The sequence below is a fragment of the Heliangelus exortis genome, chromosome 1, assembly GCF_036169615.1.
Source record: "Heliangelus exortis chromosome 1, bHelExo1.hap1, whole genome shotgun sequence".
NCBI classification, from domain to species: domain Eukaryota; kingdom Metazoa; phylum Chordata; class Aves; order Apodiformes; family Trochilidae; genus Heliangelus; species Heliangelus exortis.
The window spans coordinates 66,614,946-66,637,640 of NC_092422.1; the positions used below are offsets into that span (position 1 = coordinate 66,614,946).

Here is a 22,695-nt window from a genome sequence, read left to right on the forward strand (position 1 = left end):
TGCTTCACGAAGGATATTGAGGTGCTGGAGAAGGGCAACAAAGCTGATGAAGGAACTAGAATATGAGTCTTAAAAGGGAGAGGCTGGGGTTGTTTAGTCTGGAGAAAAGGAGGCTGAGGGGAGACCTTATCACTGCCTGCAGCTACCTGAGAGGAGTAAAGGTGGTCCTTGCGAAGAGGAGAGTATGTGCTGTGGAGTGGATTAGCTGTTGCTTTATGGATATATTTCATAAAGGAGCAGCATTGTATTTCAGTTAAATATCCAAAAGAAACAAACATGAGGAAAAGTTATTTCAGTCCCAAAGGCACATGCCTGCTCTTAGTTTAGTTAGCTTAGTTCATAGCCTTGAGGCTGACTGCTGAAGTAATAATTACTTGTTTATCAGAAAACACTCTCAGGGTCCCCTGGGTGGTTGAGTTTACTTCTATAACAAAGTAAATGCAGAATGAACAATCAAAGTGTGTGTTCTTATACATTATTCTCCAAGAGTATTTTACTGTTGGATGACCCTGCTTGGCCACGTGGGAAGAAATTAAGAATTATGAGAGATAGTAACTGTTCTAGGTATCTGCAGGAAATACTCAATTGCACTGTTATCACAACTATGAATAGGCAGTTCTTAGGAAATCTTGGTCAAATTTTGGGATTCCTTAAGATTTCAGCTGTTGTGTTTACATTACTTAAGTCTTTGACCTTCAGAGATACCTCTGTTGTAAATTTTAGAAATACGAAGCAGAGAACTTTGTGGCTTGTTGATCATGTGATAGGTACTGTACAGCAGTCAAAAAATCTACAGAAAAAAAATCTATGCTCCAAGGGATTTGTGCTCTAAAACCAGGGATGATACAGTTCACATACATAATGGATGATCAGAAGATGAATTTGCTGCTAAGTGATGTAGTTAGATGCCTTTAATGAATACTGATGCCTTTAATGGCTTTTTTATCTAGTGTTCAAAAAATAATGGGCTTGATATGAAGCACTCTACTTCCATACTCTATCAGTGGCTTAAAGGTAGTTTGTATAGCACTTACCTCAGATAAAGTTTGAGGGATATCTTATAATTTACCAGTCATTTCACTTCTTATTGGATTATTTTTTTCTCCTGGAGTTCTCGGGATTGGGCCATGGTAGTGTTCCTTTTAAACCTTGTTCTGTACCTGTAACATGGAAAACTAAAATGCATTTTAAGTGCCATAAATAATTTTACCTTTTTGTCTGTATGTACACATACTGCTTGGAAAAAATGGATTCTCACAGTCTTAATACTTTCACTCTTGTAACTTAGTTTTTAATACAAGCCCACTAGGACCTGAGGAATTTCACATAGAAAACACTGAACAGTCTGGTCTGAACCAAAGCAGGTAACACATCAGTAATAAATCAGGGAGCCTTGACTCTGTGGTTTTGAGGTCCCCCAGTCAGCTTGCTTTCCTGGCAGCCCACTTGAGATGCAATAGTAGGACATAATGAAGTAATAGCAATTTTTCAGGTCACTGTCAGCCTATTTCAATACCTGGTTTTAACACAGAGCTTGTTAAAATAATGTTTTTGTGATGATTTCCAAAAACAGCTGAAAATTTTTGCAGTAGGCATAACCTGTCTGGTGCTGTCAAATTGAAAAGGGTATATGAAGATATTTTACTTCTCTTGTGGCTGTAAAACTGAATTAGTAAGAAGAGAGTTCAACCTGCCACAGCTTATTGCAGGGACATTTTCTGTTTCATTTTATTGCCTTTTGAGGATTTGATTCCTCATTATGATAATACAGTAGTTAGTTGTCATGTCTCCCTAACACCAAGCCACAGTCACTGTTCTGCTTATATGAATGTTGAACTAGTGCAGTGTGGCAGTGAAGGAAAAAACCCACAAAGGATGCATATGCACTCTATTTAAATTGTATGCACCTGTTTTTGACAGATACTGACATTAACTAAGCTTTGAGGTGTTTTGTAATCGTGGTTTTGTGCCCATAAAAACTTAATCCTCTTGAGCCAAGAGTAGAATATTACATCTGAAGTCACTGATGGGTTTGCTTTGTTTAATGCTGGTGTGTTTCACTGCATAGGTTTTCTAAAGGAAGCTGAAGCTGATTTGTGTCATTATGCTGACATTGCTGGGGTTCAGGCACAGAGCAACACAGGTCTAATGTTTCAGCAAAGGCAGCAGGCAGCTGTTCATCTTCGATGTTGAGATCCTGACCAGTAGAACTTGAAGTGGTTTTAATAAATGAAGAAGTGCCTATACATCAGTTTTGCCATGGCAACTGTTCCTAGCCTGTGATGAATATGACATTTTAAAGTAGCTGAACTGAGTGAAAGAAAAGGAGATGCTAACTCATATCTAAGTTGAGATAAAGCCTACAGACTGGCAAGTAAAGTGAGCTGTTAGAACGTGACATGATGGGGAGTGTTAAATGGGGTGCCAGGCTTCTTGTCCCCCTTTCCCTGATTGCCTATAACAGCCTTATTCCTTCTGATCAGTCTCCAAGCAGCCGCGTGGTTTTGAGTTAGCATAAACTTCCTTTCCTACTGCATGTGATACACCAAAATAGCTGTAATATAGGCAATTTGAAACTGAATTATTTGTGTGTCAGTACTCTTTAAAATTTAAACATCAACAGTGTGTGCATTGTTTCAGTGTAGATGAAGAAAAATGCCTACTGCTTCCTTCAGTGCAACACTCTTTCTTAAGCCACTCTTCCCTCTGGTGTTTCTTACAGGTGTTCCGCAAGGATCTCATCAGTGCCATGAAACTACCAGATTCTCACCATGTCAACCCTGAAGAATATTATGTCTTTGCAGACACGTGGAAACAAGAATGGGAGAAAGGAGTTCAAGTTCCAGCCAGTCCAGAAACTATCCCACAGCCTTCTCTCAGGTAATGGAAATCAGATGCAGATCAAGAGAACAAAATGTTAATTTAGAGGAGGTGGTGTTTAAAAAATGAGTAGTCTAAATGGACTCAGCTTTTTTGTGCTATTTAAGTCTCTAATGCAGCAGCCTTCATGCATGTTCTTAAACAAATACCAATTTGGCAAACAGTTCTGTGGCACTTGAGTCCAAACCTGGTTCTGTCTGTTATAGTATCTACATTGTGACTTTAAAAAGGACATATTTTTTCCTAAATCACATGGGGCTGTGAGTTAAAAATTATTTTCTCATATGAGTACACTGAGTTTAATACATTGCAAATAAACCCAAACTTATATGTGTTACTTGAAAGGCTTCTCTATAAAACATGATGATATAGAGCACTAGGCATGAAGGAGTTACTGATACCTGATAAAGTTCATGTAATTTCAATTTGGTTATTGTTGCCAAAGCTTTAACCCTTTCTGACTTCTCTGGACACAACTTGCTGCTTACCATTTTAGAACTCAGTACTATCTTGACTTCTGTTCTCTCACACTGTGCTTTTAGACTAGGAAAATGTAACCATCTAGTCCTGAAACCTTTCCTGGTGGAAACAGTGTGTTTCAACATAGAAATGTTACTGTCAGCATGATCTTTGAGATGAAGATAAATGAATTGTCCAGCAAAAGCCCTGATACCAGCACAATTTAATTTTCACTGGGCCTATTGTCAGTACCAAGTTATTAAAAATAAATATATTGCATCTCATACCAGCAGTATTACATTAGAGGAAAAAATTGCTATAGATTTGGCTAGACCAGAGAAAAGAAAAACTCACAAGGGAACAAGAGGATAAAATGAGCAAGGTGAAGGGGAGGAGGAATGGCAGAACATTGTTTGTGCTAATACTGGCAACCCACATTGTCCAGTAAATATGGAATACTGCTTGACTGTTTTCTGCTCCCTCTGTACTCCTCTTATTTCCCACAGCTTTTCTTCTTGTCCTGTGGAGGGTTAGATCCAGAAAGCATGGTGAGCTGCTCACACATGGCACCATTCCATTCAGTATCTTTCTAGCTTCCTTTTACATGCAAGGCCTCTTGCATTGAATTAGGAGAAAGATTGACTTTTATCTAGTTAACTTCAGTCTTTCCATTCCTATAAGCTAGTTTACTAATGAAATGCTGAGTTCTGTCTCTTAAAATAATTGCAGGATTAAAAACACCAGTGTTTTTCTACCTTGCTTCCTGCATGTTTTTTAGCCCTTTTATTGCCCTTACGTTTTTGCTTGGCATCAGAGTGGTTCTTACATAACAAAATAATACATTTTTACAGTGGATGAACTGTCATTTACAAAATCAGAGTAGACTGTTGATCCCAGCTGAGGGGAAAGCCCTTCCATGCCCCCTGCCTTTCTACCCAGTAGAATAAATTAAACTTTCCTGAAAAAGCTGTTATTTTCAAGAAAACAGTTGACAAGATTTCCTTCTGTCATTTAAGAGGAATATAGAACAAAGATTTCCTATGTTCCTAATACTTCTGTGGGTTTCAAAAAAACTTGCATCATTGCACTGGTGGTGTTTGTTAAATTGAAAATCATATGCACAGGCTTACACTTTAAAAAAGGTTCTGTATATGTAACAAATCTTAGCACATTTTGTGTGAAGAAATTACATTTTCAGAACTCCTCTCTGAGCCTGGCTGTGCTCACTGGCTAGTTTAAGATCTGTGAAACACGAAGTTTCTTTGCACTTACAGCAAATATTTCACATCTTGTAAGGATGGGTCTTTAAAAACTGTAACTTGCCATTATTTTTTTTAAAAAAAAAAACAATTTTCATTCTAGGGTTGTAGCAGAAAAGGTGAAAGAAGTACTGTATACACGACCCAGGAAATACATCCACTGTTCTAGCCAAGAGCCCACAGAACCAGGTTACATTAACATTTTGGAACTGGCAGAATCTGTGTGTCGCTATGACTTGGACGACATGGACATCTTTTGGCTTCAGGAGCTAAATGAAGAGCTTACAGAAATGGGTAATTTTACAAGACATTCTGATTTTAAAAGCAGCAGTTAATTTGTTCTGTGTTGTAGTCTGCCGTGTGAGATGTCTTAAAAATGCCTGAATGAAAGTTGAATGGAAATGCTAAGAAAAACAAGAGGTAAAAATACTTTAAATAACGCCTTGCTCAATCTGTTAATGTTTTATGTTTTACCTGTTGTGCCTAAAAACTTCTTCACATCCAAAATCATGTGCAACTTCTGCAGACTGAGGCAGGAGGCGAAAAGCCCACACCAGGTGGAATTAATTTTAGGGCTTCAAAAGTTAAAAATTTTGTGTAGGAAAAGCAGATGTTTCCATTTGTTAAACATGAACATATTGCAACAAACTCCGAGTTCTGAGGAGCTTGCATGCTGGGTTCTTAATCAGCTAAGTAAACTTTCTTTTTTACATTCAAGTTGTGAGTATAGGGGACTATGAAGGGGAGTCAGCTGTGGAAAATAACCTTGGAGTTATCACCAGAATAACTTGAGTTGCAGTGGAATAGCCAGTGTGTGCTTGGCATTCTTCCATGGATGACTGCAGGGCCTTTAGGAAGGACAGATGAGCAAAAGAGGGGGAGATAGTTGCCTGTTCCTGGGTTTGCTGTTCTCTAACAAGAAGGAACACGTAGGGGTGTGATAATCCACAGTAGTAGTATTGGCTGTAATAGCTTTGAAAAAGTGATGACTGAGATCTTGAGGAGAGGTGAGGAATGGAAGTAGTGTTCTAGCCCTGGAATACAGGAGAGCAGGTTTCTACATATTTGGGTAACTGGTTGGTGGGACATGAGAGTTAACTCTGAAGAGTGGAACTGCTGAAGAGAGCTAGCAGGACTTTAGACAGGCACAGTCCAGGCACAGTAAAGATCCTTCCAGACATTTCAGAAAACAAGTAAATGTGTCAGGAGACTGGCTTGGTGAAGGAGGGAACTCCAGCAGGACTGAGCTCCAGCACCAAAGGATGTTAAGTAAGAAGTAGAAGCAAGGACAAGCTTCCCAAGCATACAGGGATGCTGTTAGAAAAATCAAAGCTTTTCTGAGGGACAGATCTCCATCCATGGATATTTTAAAGATCTGGATAGATATCTCTCTTAGGCAGCAATCTTGTCTGTGTTCACTGTTGACTCTGCTTGAAGCCAGGGATGAGGCTGGAGCGCTCTGAGGGTCCCTTCCCCATCTGAATGGTTCTGTAGGTCTTTTAATTCAGGGAGTGAGAAAATACCCAGGCATCAGAGAGAACAGTTTAATGGCAGAAGACACTTGGTATCAGCAGTCGTTTGCCTTTTCTATGTTCCTGTTTTATCTGTTGCAACAAGGAATCAAAATTAGTGGCCTTATTCACATGCATAGTCCAGCAGTTAAAATGCTGGCCTCTGCTGCCCATCATATTTGAAAAGTCATGGCAGTCTGGTGAAGTTTTTGCTGACTGGAAAGGGGGAAACATAACCCCCATTTTCATAAATGGAAAAAAAGAAGACCCAGGGAACTACAGGCCAGTCAGTGTCATCTCTGTGCCTGGCAAGATCAGATCCTCCTGAGGCTCTGCTAAGGCAAGCAGATAACAAAGGAGTGATTGGTGACAGCCAACACGGCTTCACTAAGGGCAAGTTCTGCCTGGCTGATGTGGTGGCCTTCTACAGTGGGGTCACGGCTGTGGTGGACAAAGGCAGAGCAAAAGACATCATCTACCTGGACCTGTGCAAAGCATTCAGTACTGTTTCACATGACATTCTGGTCTTTAAACTGACACAGTATGGATTTGATGGATGGACCACTCGTTGGATAAGGAACTGGCTGGAGGTTGCACCTAAAGAGCTGTGAATAATGGCTCGGTGTCCAAATGGAGTCGTGTGAGAAGTGGTGTTCCTTAAGGGTGGGTACGGAGACTGGTGCTTTTTAACATCTTTGTTGGTGACATGGACAGTGAAACTGAGTGCACCCTCAGCAGGTTTGCTGATGACACCAAACTGTGTGTGTGGTGAAGTCAACACACTGGAGGGAAGGGATGGCATCCAGAGGGACCTTAACAGGCGCAAGAAGTGGGCCTGTGCAAACAGCACGAAGTTCAACAAGGCCCAGTGCAAGGTTCTGGGTTGAGGCAATCCCATGCACAAATGCAGGTTGGGAGGAGAAATGATTGAGGGCAGCCCTGAGGAGAAGAACTTGGAGGGGGTGATGATAGACCAGAAACTCAACATGAGCCAACAATGTGTGCTTGCAGCCCAGAAAGCCAACCCTGTCCTGGGCTGCATCAAAAGAAGCACAGCCAGCCATCTGAAGGGGGTGAATCTCTACAAAAGTTGGGATAGGGCTTTTTGCATGGGTGTGCAGTGAGAGGACAAGGGGCAATGGTTTAAAACTTAAAGAGGGGAGATGTAAATTATGTGTTAGGAAGAAATTCTGTACTATGAGGGTGGTAAGACACTGGAACATGTTGCCCAAGGAAGTAGTGGAAGTCCTGTCCCTGGAAAAGATCAAGGACAGGTTGGATGGGGGGGCTCTAAGCACCTGATCTAGTGATAGGTGGTCCTGCCCATGGCAGAAGGGTTGGATCTAGATGGTCTTTAACCCTAGCCATTTTATGATTCTGTGATACTGATGTTAGATGTATGTCCCAAACTTTGAAGGTCTGAGTAACTAGTGAACTATGGGCAGCGTTATCATTTTTGACTGAGGATTTTGAGAGGATGCAGTTTGAGGATTTGGTGTAGCTGTGAACATTGTAGCATTTCTTATGTGATGTTTGTCCTGAAGCTGCAATCTGCGGAGCAGTCTCTATTATTTTGCTATGGCAAATGCTTTTAAAGTAGTTCTTGCTTAAGCTAAGTTTGGTTAGCAGTAAGTGTATATAGTATGTGTAGTGTTCAAGTGAACAGATAGTATGGATTCCCAACTTTATATATATATATCCTACTTTATATTTTGAAGTCCAACAAAATGGTAAAAGCACTTTCCATACTCATCATGCTTATCACTCAATTATTGTACTGGATGGTGGCAACTTCTGTATCTTTATAAGATATAAAGTGTTCTTGATAATTTTTATTTCCAGAGTTAATCTTCAGAAGAACATTGTGTGTAATTTTGGATGTCAGTAGTGTTTCTTAAAGTGATGTAGGTGGAGAGAGGGTTGTATGGGAGCAGCTGGCAGTTACAGAAATGGCTGTCTCTCTTTTTTGCTGTCATGTTTTCCACACGGTGCAGTGTTGTGTTTTTTGTACAACTTAAACTTTTATTCAGGATTAGTTCTACATATATTTCACAGCATTACAGAAAGTTAGGGGTTGGAAGGGACCTTGAAAGATCATAGAGTGCAACCCCCTGCCAGAGCAGGGTCACCTACAGGAGGTCACACAGGAACACATCCAGGAGGGTTTTGAATGTCTCCAGAGAAGGAGACTCCACAACCTCCCTGGCCAGCCTGTTTCAGTGCTCTGTCACCCTCACAGTAAAAAAATTTCTCCTCGTGTTTATATAGAACCTCATGTGCTCAAGTTTATATCAGTTGCCTCTTGTCCTATCATTGGGCCTGGCACCATCCTTCTGGCTCTCTCCCTTTACATATTTATAAACATTAATGAGGTTGCCTCAGTCTTGTCTTCTCCAAGCTGAACAGACCCAGCTCCCTCAGCCTTTCCTCATAAGGGAGATGTTCCACTCCCTTCATCATCTTGGAGGCTTTGCACTGGTCTCTTTCAGGCAGTTCCCTGTCCTTCTGGAACTGAGAGGCCCAGAACTGGACACAGTATTCCAGATGTGGCCCCACCATAAGGCAGAGCAGAGTGGGAGAACCTCTCTCACCCTACTAACCACCCCCCTTCTAATGCACTGCAGGATGCCATTGGCCTTCTTGGCCATAAGGGCACATTGCTGGCTTTTATACTATTATTTATGGGATAATGCTGCAATTATCCAGTGAGTAAAACAGGTTTTCTATTTTTATTTCACTTTTTAATTTTCAGTAGGCGTGATGGGAGAGAAGATGCTGTGTCTACTGCTTTAGTTGCTCAAAGATACTCTTTTGTCTTCCTGCATCTCAGACTCAGTCCTCTAACTCCCCTTCCCTATTCTTTGTTGCAGGATGTGGGCCCCTAGATGAAAACACAATGGAAAAGACAATTGAAGTGCTGGAGAGGCATTGCCATGAGAACATGAATCATGCTATTGAGACTGAAGAAGGATTGGGTATTGAATATGATGAAGATGTCATCTGTGATGTGTGCCGATCCCCTGACAGTGAAGATGGGAATGACATGGTGTTCTGTGACAAGTGTAACATCTGTGTCCATCAGGTTGGTGCCTGCAAGAAGTGTTGACACTGTCCTGTGGTCTTAGTTTACCTTGGCAAGTGTGGAATTTGAACTGGGACTAAATGTTAATTGGAGGGCTTTGTGATTTTCTAGGTACGAAGGGTGGTACAATACTAGGATGGATTTTTGTGCCCTAACAGTTACAGTAGGTTAAGTGGCCTAGCATGGCAAATGTGTGGACAACTGTAGTCTAATAGGAGCACAAAGTGTATTCTTGGGACTTAAAAGTACTTCCTCTGTGACTGTAAAGAATTTTTCCCCTCTTATTAAACCTGCTTTTGAAGATAAACAGGACAGGAAATGCTGGCTTGCCTGTATGAAGAATCTAAAGATGTTTGTTTCAGGGCTGTGGCTTTGACTCCTTGACTGACTAGTTAATTGACCAGACGTGGGCTGTCCAAATTTAGCCATCTGAAACCACATGTAGGCACTTGAACAGACTGATCTTTTTTAGAAGGCATAAGCACCTGCAGTAACTATGCTGTCAGTCTGAATGTTGTTCACATTTATAGTGTTTCAGATGTAGCCAAGACTTTATGCTGACTGAGCTCAGTGTAGTCAGGCCTTATAATCAAGAAAGGGATATGAGTCCTGTGGTTTCTGTGTCTTCTGGAGGGGGGCTTTGCTATAAATTGAAAAGAGTCTAAGAAGGTTTTTTTCAAAATATATTTTTGTACCGACTGCAAGTAATACTCAGAAGACATATCTGGCTGAAAAAGGACCTGTCATTCCCCTGCTCGCAGTGGGCTGGCTTCCTGCCCAGCTGCTTTCCTGATCTGATTCACTGTGTGAAGCAGCCACGTGAGCCTGAGTGCCAGTGACATGGTCAGTGACAGGAATACAGCCAGCAGCTGGGCCACCTGCTTCAGCCCCTCCTTGTGCCTCTTCAAAAGTAATGATGAATTTGCAGTTGGAGGCTTGTGGTTGCCTGCTGATGGCCTGCTGCCTCCATGCTTCTGATGCTCCCCCATGGCAGATCTGCCTGAAAGAAGCTGGGGAGTGTGGGGTAGAGCTAATCCTAACAACAGCAACCACAAAAAAAGTAATTGACTTTTTTTTTAGTGGCCTCAGGTCTGTTTGTCATCACACAGTTTGGGGATAGGGTGGGGGTGAGAAGTGAGAGAGGTTCATCCTTCACGGTTCCTTCTTCTGCTGGCTCAAACTCACTGTGTGAAATCACTGGTTTAATTGTCTAGACCACTTCCACTCATAATTTGGATTAAATTAGAAAATAGTAAAGAGCTTCAGTCTATTTCCAGCCTCCTAAATGTGATCTTAGGTGTAATGCCACTTCTGCTTTAGTAATAGAATGGTGGTAGGAATGTGCCACATAAGGGGTAGGGGGGGCCCAAACAAAAACCTTGCAAAATTTTAAGATTACAGCTCCCCCTGTTGGGTTTTTAGAGCAGTTGACACATCGAAATAGCATTTAGGTTAGTCAGTCTTTGAGTTTCCATAATGCAGGGTTTAATTCAACAAAGTCATCCTCTCTACAGGGCTGACATGAATGTGCAGTGTTTAATGATAACTCTTCATATTAAATACTGAGATCCTATAATCAGAAGTCTGGGAAGGCAAGTGTGGGAACTTTACACTGGCTTTGAATCTGGGAGACAGGTTTACAGCTAATGATCCTGTTCTTCCAAAGTTACTGTTTCCAGAGTTGATGTTAGGAATGGTGAAAACCACCTTTTTGATAAAGCTTTTATTTGGAGCAGTTGAGTGGAATTAGACCTTGGAAGCACCTGGTGATTTTGGATACAGTTAGCTTTAATAAATCTCTGTGTACATAGAGCAGATATATCTAGACACGTGTAGTTAGCCATTAAGAACTTCTAGAAATCTGAATCAGAAAGAAGAGGTTTCTTTTCTTTTTTCTTGTTGTTTTTAATTCCTAAACCTAGCAAAACTTTAAAAATTTCTAATTTTCTTAGGGGCTAAGTTCAGTATGTAGGAAATAGGCATAAAACGCAGCACATTATTTCAGTATGTGCCACAATTTTTGTTGCAATATCCTATAAATATTTAAAGTAGCAATTCACAGAACTGTAACCACAAAGATAATTTATTGTTGCAGGAAAAAGTCTTCAGTCAAACAGCTCATATTCTTTCACATCTAATTACAATTATGCTCAAGTATAAAGTTATTAGTGGTAGGAAACTGTGATTTTAAAAAGGATTAGATGAAGAAGCTAAATTAAAGAAATGTCACTTTTTTTTTTTTTAGCTTCAGAAGTTTAAAAGTCACTGAAAACAAGTAGGAAGGTTCTTGACACCCATGGTGGTGTGCAGTCACAATGGATATGTTTTACACTATAAACAGATAATACTAGCACACATTTTAAAAAGAAAGCAGCATAAAAAGAGTTTGGTTTAGAGGCTGTTTATCTCTTTGATCGTGTGACTTGTTTTAAGGTACTAGAGTTGGAGAAGGAACAAGTGAAGGCACGTTGTGCCTTTGCAGTTTGAAAGCTTAGCTCTGTATGAGCAGTAATGCTTGTGTGTGAAATCATACTGCAGTGATCTCAATTCAATACCTGTTTTCTTCCAAGGCATGCTATGGAATTCTGAAAGTACCTGAAGGGAGCTGGCTGTGTCGCACCTGTGTTCTGGGAATACATCCTCAGTGCCTCCTGTGTCCCAAAAGAGGAGGTGCCATGAAAGCTACAAGGACAGGGACCAAGTGGGCACATGTGAGCTGTGCTCTCTGGATTCCAGAGGTAAAACCTGATTTCTGCCTCTCTTTTTCTAGACTCCTCTCTGTCATGCTGCTTTCGTTCCCTTCTCTTCCTTTCTATGTTCTGATGATTTAAGGTATCTGGTGGACTCGGTATCTGTCTTTATTCTGATGAGTCTGCACAGTCTGTGAGGACTGTGAGAGGGTACAGCTTATGTTTCATTAATCAATCCCATTGTCCCTTCCATGTACTCTGCAGTCACCAGTTGCTTCATGGTGGTGTTACGATATCTGAGTGACCTGCTAGAAAGGTTTCTAGTGTTCTCTGTAAAACTGCAGCCTTATTATTTCTCTTCTGATGAATATGTCAGCTCAGTTAGGTGTATAATTTGTGTGAATACATCTACTCTCACTTTTTTTTTTCCTTTGTCTTTTTTTTATTAACCTCAATGCCTCATTTGTATAGGATTTATTCTAAGATTTGTTAGGCTTTTTCTGACCAGTGGGGAGGTGAATCTTCTTATTTATATCTTTGCTTATATCTTATAAGCAAAGGCTTTTTTGCTATATCCTCATGTACATAAAGTGAGTTGCATAACAAAGCTTTATGCTTCTTCATCCATTTTGAATCAAGTTTAGCATCACAGTATAATTCTGTAAATTGGAATATTCACTTGTGTATAGGTGGGGTTTATGTTTAATTTTGTACTTTCAATAGTCTGTTTCCTTTCTGGTAAGATCCACAGATCTATTACAGTAGATGGTTTAATGTGAGGCAGTAGCCAGATGTGCCAGCACTGTGACATCGGGGGGGTGGATGCCTTATTTTCTGAACCTTCTGCTCCCAAGTGTGGCCAGGCCTCATGTTTGAAGATGATGTTAAGATTCTGGATATCTTTTTAACAGAGCAACCAGATGCATTGTGTAATTCCCAGCTGTCTCAGGTATAGATCTGCTTTTCAAGGAGATAATCTTTGCAGTTGCACTTTCTCTTTCAGGACTGATTGCAGTTCCTGACATCTCTTCCATGTTTAAGGAGAGAAGAGTTGAGAAAAAGATTTATTTTAAAATTAACAACAACAACAAAATTCCTGACTTTTCCTGTACTTATGAAGTGTATTGGCTGGAACCTCTCCTAAATGTGAGCAGACTGGTTTTCCTAAGAGGTCCTTTCTGCAGTTGGTTGCCTTCATAATGAAGAGGAACCAGCAGGTTTGGGAAGCAGAGGTGAAGGGGCCTGCCTTCCCACGTCCCTCTGGCTGAGGGAGGGAAGCAGGGGAGCACCTAGAAGGGATAACTTGAATCTGGCTTCTCCCAGCAGCCCAGACTGTCACCCTGGGCCTTGGGAACCTTCTCCCCTCCACACCAGTGCCAAGTGTGTCAGCCATGGAGAGAAGGTGACGCCTGCCAGTAGGGGTGTGAAATGCCTCTTGGACACATTCTCTTCCTCGGTCTCCTTCATTGTGACTTGTAAAACAACTCAGTCACTGGAGAAGCCAGAAAATGCTAAAATGGCAGAGCAATTCCCATCTGGAAACATCAGTGTGGCCTTGCATGCTGCAGTGGACAGGGAAGGCCCACAGTTAAAATACCTGGGGGTGGATACTTTAGGGGAGAATATGTATTCCCATATATACGTCTTTTTCTGCTCCCCAAAATGGAGCAGGCAGAACAAAGAGAGGAGTGGGGCTTAAGCACTTCTGTCTGTGCTTTGTGGTAAAAAGTTGTAGGAGAGGGAGTTCATGAGTCATCAAGTACAGGCTAGCATTGTTGCAGGCAATTGCATCAGGTGTTTTCCCTCATTAACTCATTCAGCACCATCTTAAAATGTTTTTTCTTCCATCCCTTCCTTGTGAGCTATCACAGTCAAAAGGCTTTTATGACCCTCACTTGACTGGTTGGGATGTTTGAAGGTTTTTGCTTTCCAAAGTGGACTCACTGTCAGTTTATATTCTTTTATTATTCTGCCTTTCTTGTCTTCTAGTGTAAATGTGTAGTCTCTTCCATGTTTTATTAAAAGGCACTAATTAATTAAAAAAAAAAAGGGAACTGAGACAGAAAACTTACATTGTGTTTTGAATTTTAAGGTCCTTCACTGCTTTAGCCCATTTCAGTTATGTTCTCCCTTAATCAGTGTGGTGATAGCTGAAGCAGAAAGTTATTTTTCCTTGCTACAGCTGAAGAGGGTGTGAAATTGACTGTCACTGTTGCTGTTGTGAGTGACTGTGCTCCAGCCACTGGGCTGCCCCTCTCAGCCACCAGTGCAGATCATTGTGCATTCATGTAGCTGCTGGTGGCAGGTTAGCAGGGGAGCAGAGGACAGCAGGGTGACAATCTAGATGGCAGTTCCTGTGCATAACAGTAGCAGAGAAGAGGCTTCAGCAGCTGATTTTCTTCGCTCTCTTCCACTCTTTAATACAGCAGCCAAATGTAGCCTGATACAATGGAGCACAAGTCTTAAGAGAAGGGGCTGAAGGAGCTGGGGTTTAGCTGGGAGAAGTGGAGGCTGAGGGGAGAGTATATCACTCTCTACAACTGCCTGAAAGGAGGTTGTAAAGAGGTGGAAATTGGTCTGTTAAATGAAGCTACAAGTGTTAGGATCAAGTTACACCAGGGGAGTTTTAGATTAGATGTTAGGAAGAATTTCTTCACTGAAAGGGTTATCAGACATTGGAACAGGCTGCCTAGGGCAGTGGTGTAGTCACCATCTCTGGAGGTATTCAGGGTTATATAGATACAGTGCTTGGGGATATGGCTTGGTTAAGGTCTTGTCAGTGAAAGGTTATGGTTGGACTCAGTGATCCTAAATAGTTTTTTCCAAACAAGGTAATTCTGTGATTCTGTAATGTGAAGAAATAACAGAGAAAATAGCTATATGCTATGGCAGTTGAATCATTTCTGTCTTGGGATGGGAGGTTTTGGGGAATGAAAAAGTTGGCCTCTCCACTGTCTGGATCCCTCATGAACAGCAAAGTTCAAACAGGCTTTGCATTGATTCCTCTCTTTGAATACCAGAAACGTGCAGGCAGTGTGGGGCCAGTGTAAATAAACTGCACCTGACACTGTGAGCACCTCTCTGTGCTTTTACAAAGTGGGGCAATAGTAACAGGCTGAATTACAAGATAAATGGACAGTGTTTTAAATGGTAAATGTTTCCTGACCTTATGAGTCCCCTCGGGGTGAGGGAGCAGACAGAGCATTAAAAGGGGCAGAGTGGGACAAGGGGAAGGTCTCTGTCAATTCCCAGCTCCTGCTACGAAGCATGGTGGAAAACTGGTATTGCTCACTCTCCAGTAAAATTCACTGAAGATTCTGTTTCTTTTTGACAACCTGACAAGTTAATTTAACTCCCAAAGGCAGTCTTACCTCTTAGTAGTGGAAACTAGGATGAAAATTTCAGTGAATCTTTGTACAGTATTGTTTTGGAAATACCTGTGCAACTAGTAACCAGCTCTGTTTTGAGCACGGTAAAACTAGGTTGATGAAAGGTTCTTTCATTTTGGAAGAAAAAAGCTGTATTTGATGTTTAAGAGTGCTGGACATGGTTCTGTGGAACCATTCAAGTGATTCAGGGACAGCTTTGTCACTTTCCCACCAATTTATAGGAAGGCTGCAACAGATAAATTGTTCGTCATCTCTACCTGAGGAAAGTGTCACATGCTCCTCACTATTTTCCTTCTTGTCTGTCAAAACTTGGACCCTCTCTGTAGCATCTCACTGTGTTTCTAATGAAGACTTTTGGAAAGGCTGTGCAGCTTGTTGACCTCAGCATATTCCAGAAGATGTGGCTTGCAGCTGTGGGATCAGAGGGTGAAGTGCTCTAACAAACATAAATCTTATTTCCATCAGTTTATGTCATTAACTCATGAACTGCTGATCCTCTTTTTAAAATATGAATGTGTGCGTTGTGACTGTTGATGTACCCCAAAAGGGAAATGAGAAAATTCAGCTTAGTCTACTGATTCTTTGAAAGTCAGTGGTTTAATGACCACATGTTAAACTAATTCATATCACCTGTATTTCATTAGGAGAGTGTTATTATGGAGGTAATCTATGACAATTATTGTAGCATAATGCTCTTAAAGTTTTCCAAGGGAACAAAAATTTTTTAAAATGATCAAATCTCAGCTTTAACTGATTTCTTCAGGAAACAGTCTTATTCTGCCCTCAGAATGCCACAGAGCATGACCTAGGAAACTCCTTTCTTTGCATTCTTAGATATATCACCCCTTTCAGAAGAGGCCCCAATCCCACCACTGGAAATACAGATCTGCTTCTTTCATATGAATTGATTGTAGAAAGTGTAGAGATCTTCCTAGCTAGAACCAGCATTGTATTTCTGCTTCAGGCAGGTAGCCCTCCAAAGCACACAACTACTAAATTCAAAAAGTGCTGTGTAAGCATCAAAATCCAAGCTTTCAGAGAGACTTATCTCGCTGAAATCTTCTGCCATGTGGCTTTCTCAAACTGGCACAGTTTCTACATGTTGATCATTCAGAGCTGGCCAACTTTTTGATTCTGCTTTTGCTTAAATCCTGTCTGCCAGAGTGGTTCAGGTGTGCCTGCAGAGATAATGGATGTCTGTTTTGGTGTCCAAATTACTGAGGAGTCAATTACCTTGACTCCCAGTATGGACAACAGGTAGGTGAGAAAAAGGGATACATGAAAATTAGTATAACAGAGAGTAGGAAAAGGTATCCTATGCTTATCTGATTTTTTTTCTTTCTTCCTAGTAATCTGTAGTTAGTAAAGTCTGTTAGAAACACTGGGATAGCTCAGTGGGGAGGCAGAGCTGGGAAGCAAGGCTTTCCCAGGCAGCCAACTGATTTTGCCCCAGATTGTGAGCTGGCAGAAGTAGCTAGATCTGTGGATCTTAAAGTAGGAACTTTTCAGGTAAGTATTAGTAAGTGTCCCTGTTTTGTTCTGAGTAGCTCTTACGGTGGTACTTCTTAAGTTAGACCTGTTAAAGTAGCATAGAAAAAAAAAACAAAACAGAACAAAACAAACCCAAAACAGAATCAAAAGGATATGAGCTTAAGTATCATTAACTGCAGTGTCTGAATTGGTTCCTAGCAAGGCATGCTGTATATGCCTCAAATGTTTTGAAGGATTGCAACTTGTAGCCACCAGGTTAAATTAGTAACATTCTACAATACTGTTTTTTACCAGGGATCTTTCAGGGCTCCTTGCTGAGAAGTACTAACACACGGAGATATTGAAGTGAGATAAATGTGTGGTCGTATTTCTTCTTCTGGTATTGATGGAGAGCTTGTTTTTATTGCCTTGATAATTGTTTTCCATGCTGGTTTTTTTTTTTGTGTGTGTTTGTTAGGTTAGTATTGCTTGCCCAGAAAGGATGGAGCCAATCACAAAGGTGTCTCACATTCCACCAAGTCGATGGGCTCTAGTGTGTAGTTTATGCAAACTGAAAACTGGTGCTTGCATTCAGGTATGTACTTGTCCTGGGGCTGTTTTTGTTTTACATCTTGTTCATCCTGTGTTCAGAGATTCTTTACAATGCAGATAACTATTGGGTAAATGCGTGTTTCTTCATAGCTGTTTGCTATCAAATGAGTTTGCTAACACAAAGATGTAGAAGTTAGTCTGAGTTGCCTGCTTTTGAATAAGGCTGAGATGTGTAAGGACTGTTACTGTCTGCACCAGAGGTGGATAGAAGGGTCCTTCTGTTGAACACTTCACAAATACTAAATTGGGTGATACCAACTTCTAGTAGACCAAACAAAGTCTTAGTGCTCTATTTTTAAGAGCACTTAGGAAATATGTTTTTGTAGGGATGGACTTCCAAGTAATTAAGATAATTCTGTCCTTTTTTTCTGGGTTGTTGCAACTGTTGATGATTGAGTTCTTCGGTTTTATTTTGTCTGCAGTGCTCCGTGAAAAGCTGCATCACTGCCTTTCACGTCACCTGTGCCTTTGAGCATAGCTTAGAGATGAAGACTATCCTGGATGATGGGGATGAGGTCAAATTCAAGTCATACTGTCTAAAGCACAGCAAGAACAAACAGAATTCACTGCCTGATGTTGATGAACACCCCAAAAGCGTGTCAGACCAGAAGCAAACAGAAAGCGAAAAAACCAGTTTGCGAGCCCAGAAACTCCGAGAACTAGAGGAAGAATTTTACTCTCTAGTTAAAGTGGAGGATGTTGCAGCAGAACTGGGCCTCCCTAAACTTGCTGTAGACTTCATCTACAATTACTGGAAACTAAAGCGAAAAAGTAACTTTAACAAACCATTGTTTCCTCCCAAGGAGGATGAAGAAAATGGCTTGGTGCAGCCAAAAGAAGATAGCATTCATACACGCATGAGAATGTTCATGCATTTGAGGCAGGACCTAGAGAGGGTAAGAATTTACCTGATAAAAGTGCTTGGTAACTTGCTTAGAGGTTATTTCTTTATATATGGTAAGATGCACAATAGATACATTTGCTAATTGACTACTTAATTTAAATTTAAATTGAGTAAATATTAAAAATAGAGTAAGTTTATTTTAACAATCTGTAGTAGTTGCTAGTAATACAGATTCAATAACAAAAAAAGTTATTTTTGTTAAGCAAATGTAAGTGCAAGGGAAAAACAGCAAGGGAATGGGGCAGGCTTAAAAAAATCTTTCATCTTTTCTCTTGGCATGAAGGGTCTCTTGATTTGTAATTAAAAAAGGTGTTTTGTAATGGTTATAATGGAATGGTAAGTATTGGCTGTGTCTGGGTTTGGAAAATGACTTTGCATAGGTAATGCATTAAGTGTTCTGTGGTGAATATGCATTAAGGTTTTGGGGAACTCTAAAAATAAATAACATGCGGTAGGTTCTCACCCTCATAGTTTGAAGGCAAAGTCCTAGATGGTTAACTTCTATGGTGACTTTTGGCTCCACACACACAGAATCATGTTGGCCTTTACTCACACTGCTTCCTAAGACAGACCTCTGATTTTAGGAATCTTGTCTCTCTTCCTCGCCCCCATGCTGGTGTCAGCTGGTCCCCAGCAGCGGGCAGGCTGTGTCACTTGTCACTCTCTTGACCTGGATGCTTTCACTGCATGCAGCTGCCTGAGGTGCTACAATTGGTTAGCAGTCTGAAAATAACCCACGGACTCTACCACTGCTTGGGGCTTTGCTGAGAAGGAGGAGAAAGATCTTTTTATCAGTAGCTAGCTGGGCTCTTAACAGGCTGCCAGCTAGCTGGTAGTTTGGAAAGATGGAGTCCTTCAGCAAAATTCAGAGCAGGGATTTATTAGGAAGGCACACAGGAGTGCCTTTTTCTGACAGCTGATGGGGAAAGAAACCACATGTGTTACCTCTCAGGCTGCCCATTAGGTTGTTCTGTTGGCTAGTGATGACTTGGAGTTTCCAAATGCTGAGAGATAACTAGTTAATATAAAAAAGGTAACAAAATAAAGTAAACATGTTAAATGTTATACAGACATTGGAGAGGAAAGGGAAAGGAAAACCAGAAAATAGTGTTGTAAGAAAAGGAAAACTGTTTTGGAGAGTGAACATGAAAATACAGAGAGATGAGTGTTGAAGCTGAGGTATTTGTTAGTCATTGTAATTGTTGTCTTGAATATAGCCATAATCATTCTCAGATCTCCTTTTTGAGGGTGACTTTGGATATGGATCCTTACTTTAAAAATAAATAAAAGTCCATACTGTGCTCAGAGTGGAAGGTTGGGGTTTTGGGGGTTTTTTTTTGCTTTCCAGAGATAATTTTGAGCTTTTTGTTTTACAAGTGGTTAGTTGGCTTCAAAATTTGGAGAAGTTGATGTACCTAATGTGAGTGAAGGTAATTCATAGTTTGAAATGTCTGTCTCAAAATTTCTGAGCTTCTTTATGCCACAAAGTTTTCTATTCATTTGTATCTTGGGATGAATAGAGAATCGGGAATCATGGAATTTCCTTTCTGGAGAGGGAGAGGTTCCAGTTTTGAACAGATGGAATTGAGTGCTAAGGGAAGCATATTTGGCAAATATCTTTCAACCATCCCCTATGCAGCTTCTGTGTTCTGAAAGCTCTTTTAAGTGTTTATCAAGAAATTTCTGTGCTTCCTCCTCTTCTCTCATAACATTATGTGGAAATACAATTAGTAACTCAGGCATATATTTAGAAGTAGAATTATGTGGAACTGAATCATAGAGCCACAGATAGTTTAGGTTGGGAAGAACCTTCAAAGGTCGTCTAGATGAACTGTTCTGCCATGGACAGGGACACCTCCCAGCAGACCAGGTTGCTCAAAGCCCCAGCCAACCCAGCCTTGAACACTTCCAGGGGAGGGAACAGCCTGGGCAGCCTCTTCCAGTGTCTCACCACCTTCACAGTCAAGAATTTCTTTCTTATGCACAGCCTAAATCTGCCCTCTTTCAGCTTAAAACCATTGTCACTTGTCCTGTCACTACAGGCCTTGGTCATTCTCCATCCTTCCTGTAGGCCTCTTTCAGGTACTGGCAGGCTGCTACAAGATCTCCCTGGAGCCTTCTCTTCTCCAGACTAAACAACCCTTAACTCTCTTAACCTGTCTTTATAGGAGAAGTGCTTCAGCTCCTACCATTTTTGTGGGGCTCCTCCAAACTTGCTCCACCAGGTCCATGTCTTTCCTGTGCTGAGCACAATATTCCAGGTGGGGGTCTCACCAGAGAAGAGCAGAGGGGCAGAACCACCTCCCTGTACCTGCTGGCCACACTTCTTTTGATGCAGCCCAGGATGCAATTGGATCCCTGGGCTCCACAAGCGTGTTGACAGCTTACATCCAATTCTTCCTCCACCAGTGCCCCCAAGTCCTCCTCTGCAGGGCTGCTCTCAGTCCCTTCATCCCCCAGATTGTGCTGATATTGGGAGTTGCTTGATCCAGGTGCAGAGCTTTGGACTTGGCCTTGTTGAACCAATTGCCTTGTCAGTGCAATGAAGTTGGAAAAGAAACTGCTAAATGCACAAGAAGCTAGAGTGTTCTTTCAGGGGACATCTGTGTGTTAATTTTTGTCCTAACACATCAGCTTTCTTGGGTAGTTTTTTTTAAAGGTGTTACTTTCCATCTTGCAATAATTTTAGGGGAAACATAGTTTGGCTGTTAAAAATGATTCTGTGAAACATTTTGCAGGTAAGGTCTAAAAGAATCCAGTACTGCCTGCAGTAAATCCCCAGCATCAAACATCATGGAAGCAGGGTTACAGACAAGCAAGTCTTAGAAATTACTTTTCTTTTGACTAGAACTTTGTATTAATTCACTGTTCCTATGGATGAAAAATATATTCTCTTGTCTTGCAGAATATTGCTCAAGGAATTCAAGAAAATAGCAAATAAAGAAATCCAGGGTATTTTTTTAATTCACAGTTACTTCAGTGATAATCACAAGAACTTTACCAAGGGATTTTGCACATAATATTGTTTTAATTCTGCTGTTGATGCACATATTTTTTAACTGTTAGGACTTGTTTTCTTGTTGCCTATTGAGTTTCATTTTGTTCCTCCATAGGTAAGGAATCTCTGCTACATGGTAAGCAGGAGAGAGAAACTGAAGTTGTCTCACAGTAAAGTACATGAACAGGTCTTCAACTTGCAAGTCCAGCTCATTAATCAGGAAATCGCTGCAGGTAATCATATAAATGTAAAATATTTGCAAATTCTATCTGTATTTAAACTAAAAGGCATGCTTTTGCTTAGTGCTTTTAACATTGAAAATCTGCCTTTAAAAACTTCCTTCAAGTACTCTGTAAATGAAAGTAGCAACATACACAGAATGCTTTAATGTCTTAAAATATTTACTTGGAAATGTCTTTATTTTGTGGCTGTTTCTGAATCATGTCTATCAGTTATTGACCACTACAGCATCCAGATACCAGAAACGAGCTGGTGGTGATCTCTAGAATTTCACTTCCTTGCCCCTGGTTGCTGGTGCTGTTCCACCAAGCTCTGCACTGCTGCTTGGTTCCCCAGCTGAGAAGGTTTTTTGCTTACTGTTAGAAGTTGCTTCCTTCAGGCAAAAGAGGAGAGTGACTGATGGGAATCGCTGTTGTTTTCGTGTTGCTTTGCAGTGCAGAGAGGCATTTCTTAGCCTGCCATCTGCAGTTCCTCTCCTTCCTTCAAATAAGAGTTTAAGTACTCTGGATTTTAATAGTGAAGTGTAACTGGTGGGGAATGCTGATGTACCAAAACCCACTCTGCCCTTCTTTTTTATAGCAACTGTATTCAAATAAGGAACACAACATTTGGAAAGAGGAAGAGTATACACTCTAGTGCCATTACTTTTCTGTTTTTCAGCAGGGAAGACATCTCTTTCTCAATGTGAAACCGAGATATTTCTGTTCTTTCAAGATACATATTGTGTTCTTAATTACCAATTTAGAGTGAAATCTTTGTGCTTTGTTTTTTTCTCCACACCTGAAATATGGATAGGTTTCATAAGTAATGATTGGTTGATTTTAAACTGGTTTAGATCAGGTTAGTACTTTGTGGTAGCAGCAGTATCCTAAAGCACTTTATTTATTTGTAAATGTGTTTCATTAGAAATATCAACTGAATTTATTTTATATTTTCATAAACAAAGTGCTTTCTTTATGATAATTAAGAATAGTTTGATAGCTACTTTTGATGGTGCTGTGTTTAATATCATAGACTAATATATGAGGGTGAAAAGACTTTTGAAGTGTAGAGAATTTTGCAATACAAAGCAGAGACTTGAACTAAGTCCAAATTGAAACTCAGTTTGAAACATTGTTTTTTCTGCATCCAATGCTGAACAGGAACCTTTTTTATAGCTTTGTTGGAACTACTTCACTCATATCTCAAAGCTGGTTCAATT

General features: G+C 40.7%; 1 protein-coding gene across 7 annotated transcripts in view; it reads left to right on the forward strand.

Moving 5' to 3' along the window:
* The window catches only part of JADE3 (jade family PHD finger 3), a 69,024-nt gene that overhangs the window by 42,592 nt on the left and 3,737 nt on the right, over positions 1-22,695 (forward strand). For all 7 annotated transcript variants that reach the window (XM_071746877.1, XM_071746848.1, XM_071746826.1 and 4 more), the window contains 7 exons: positions 2,723-2,880; positions 4,702-4,892; positions 8,980-9,191; positions 11,762-11,929; positions 17,219-17,335; positions 17,775-18,248; positions 21,370-21,487. In XM_071746877.1, coding sequence (XP_071602978.1) covers positions 2,723-2,880; positions 4,702-4,892; positions 8,980-9,191; positions 11,762-11,929; positions 17,219-17,335; positions 17,775-18,248; positions 21,370-21,487 — 1,438 coding nt within the window. The remainder of the gene's footprint in view (positions 1-2,722; positions 2,881-4,701; positions 4,893-8,979; positions 9,192-11,761; positions 11,930-17,218; positions 17,336-17,774; positions 18,249-21,369; positions 21,488-22,695) is intronic.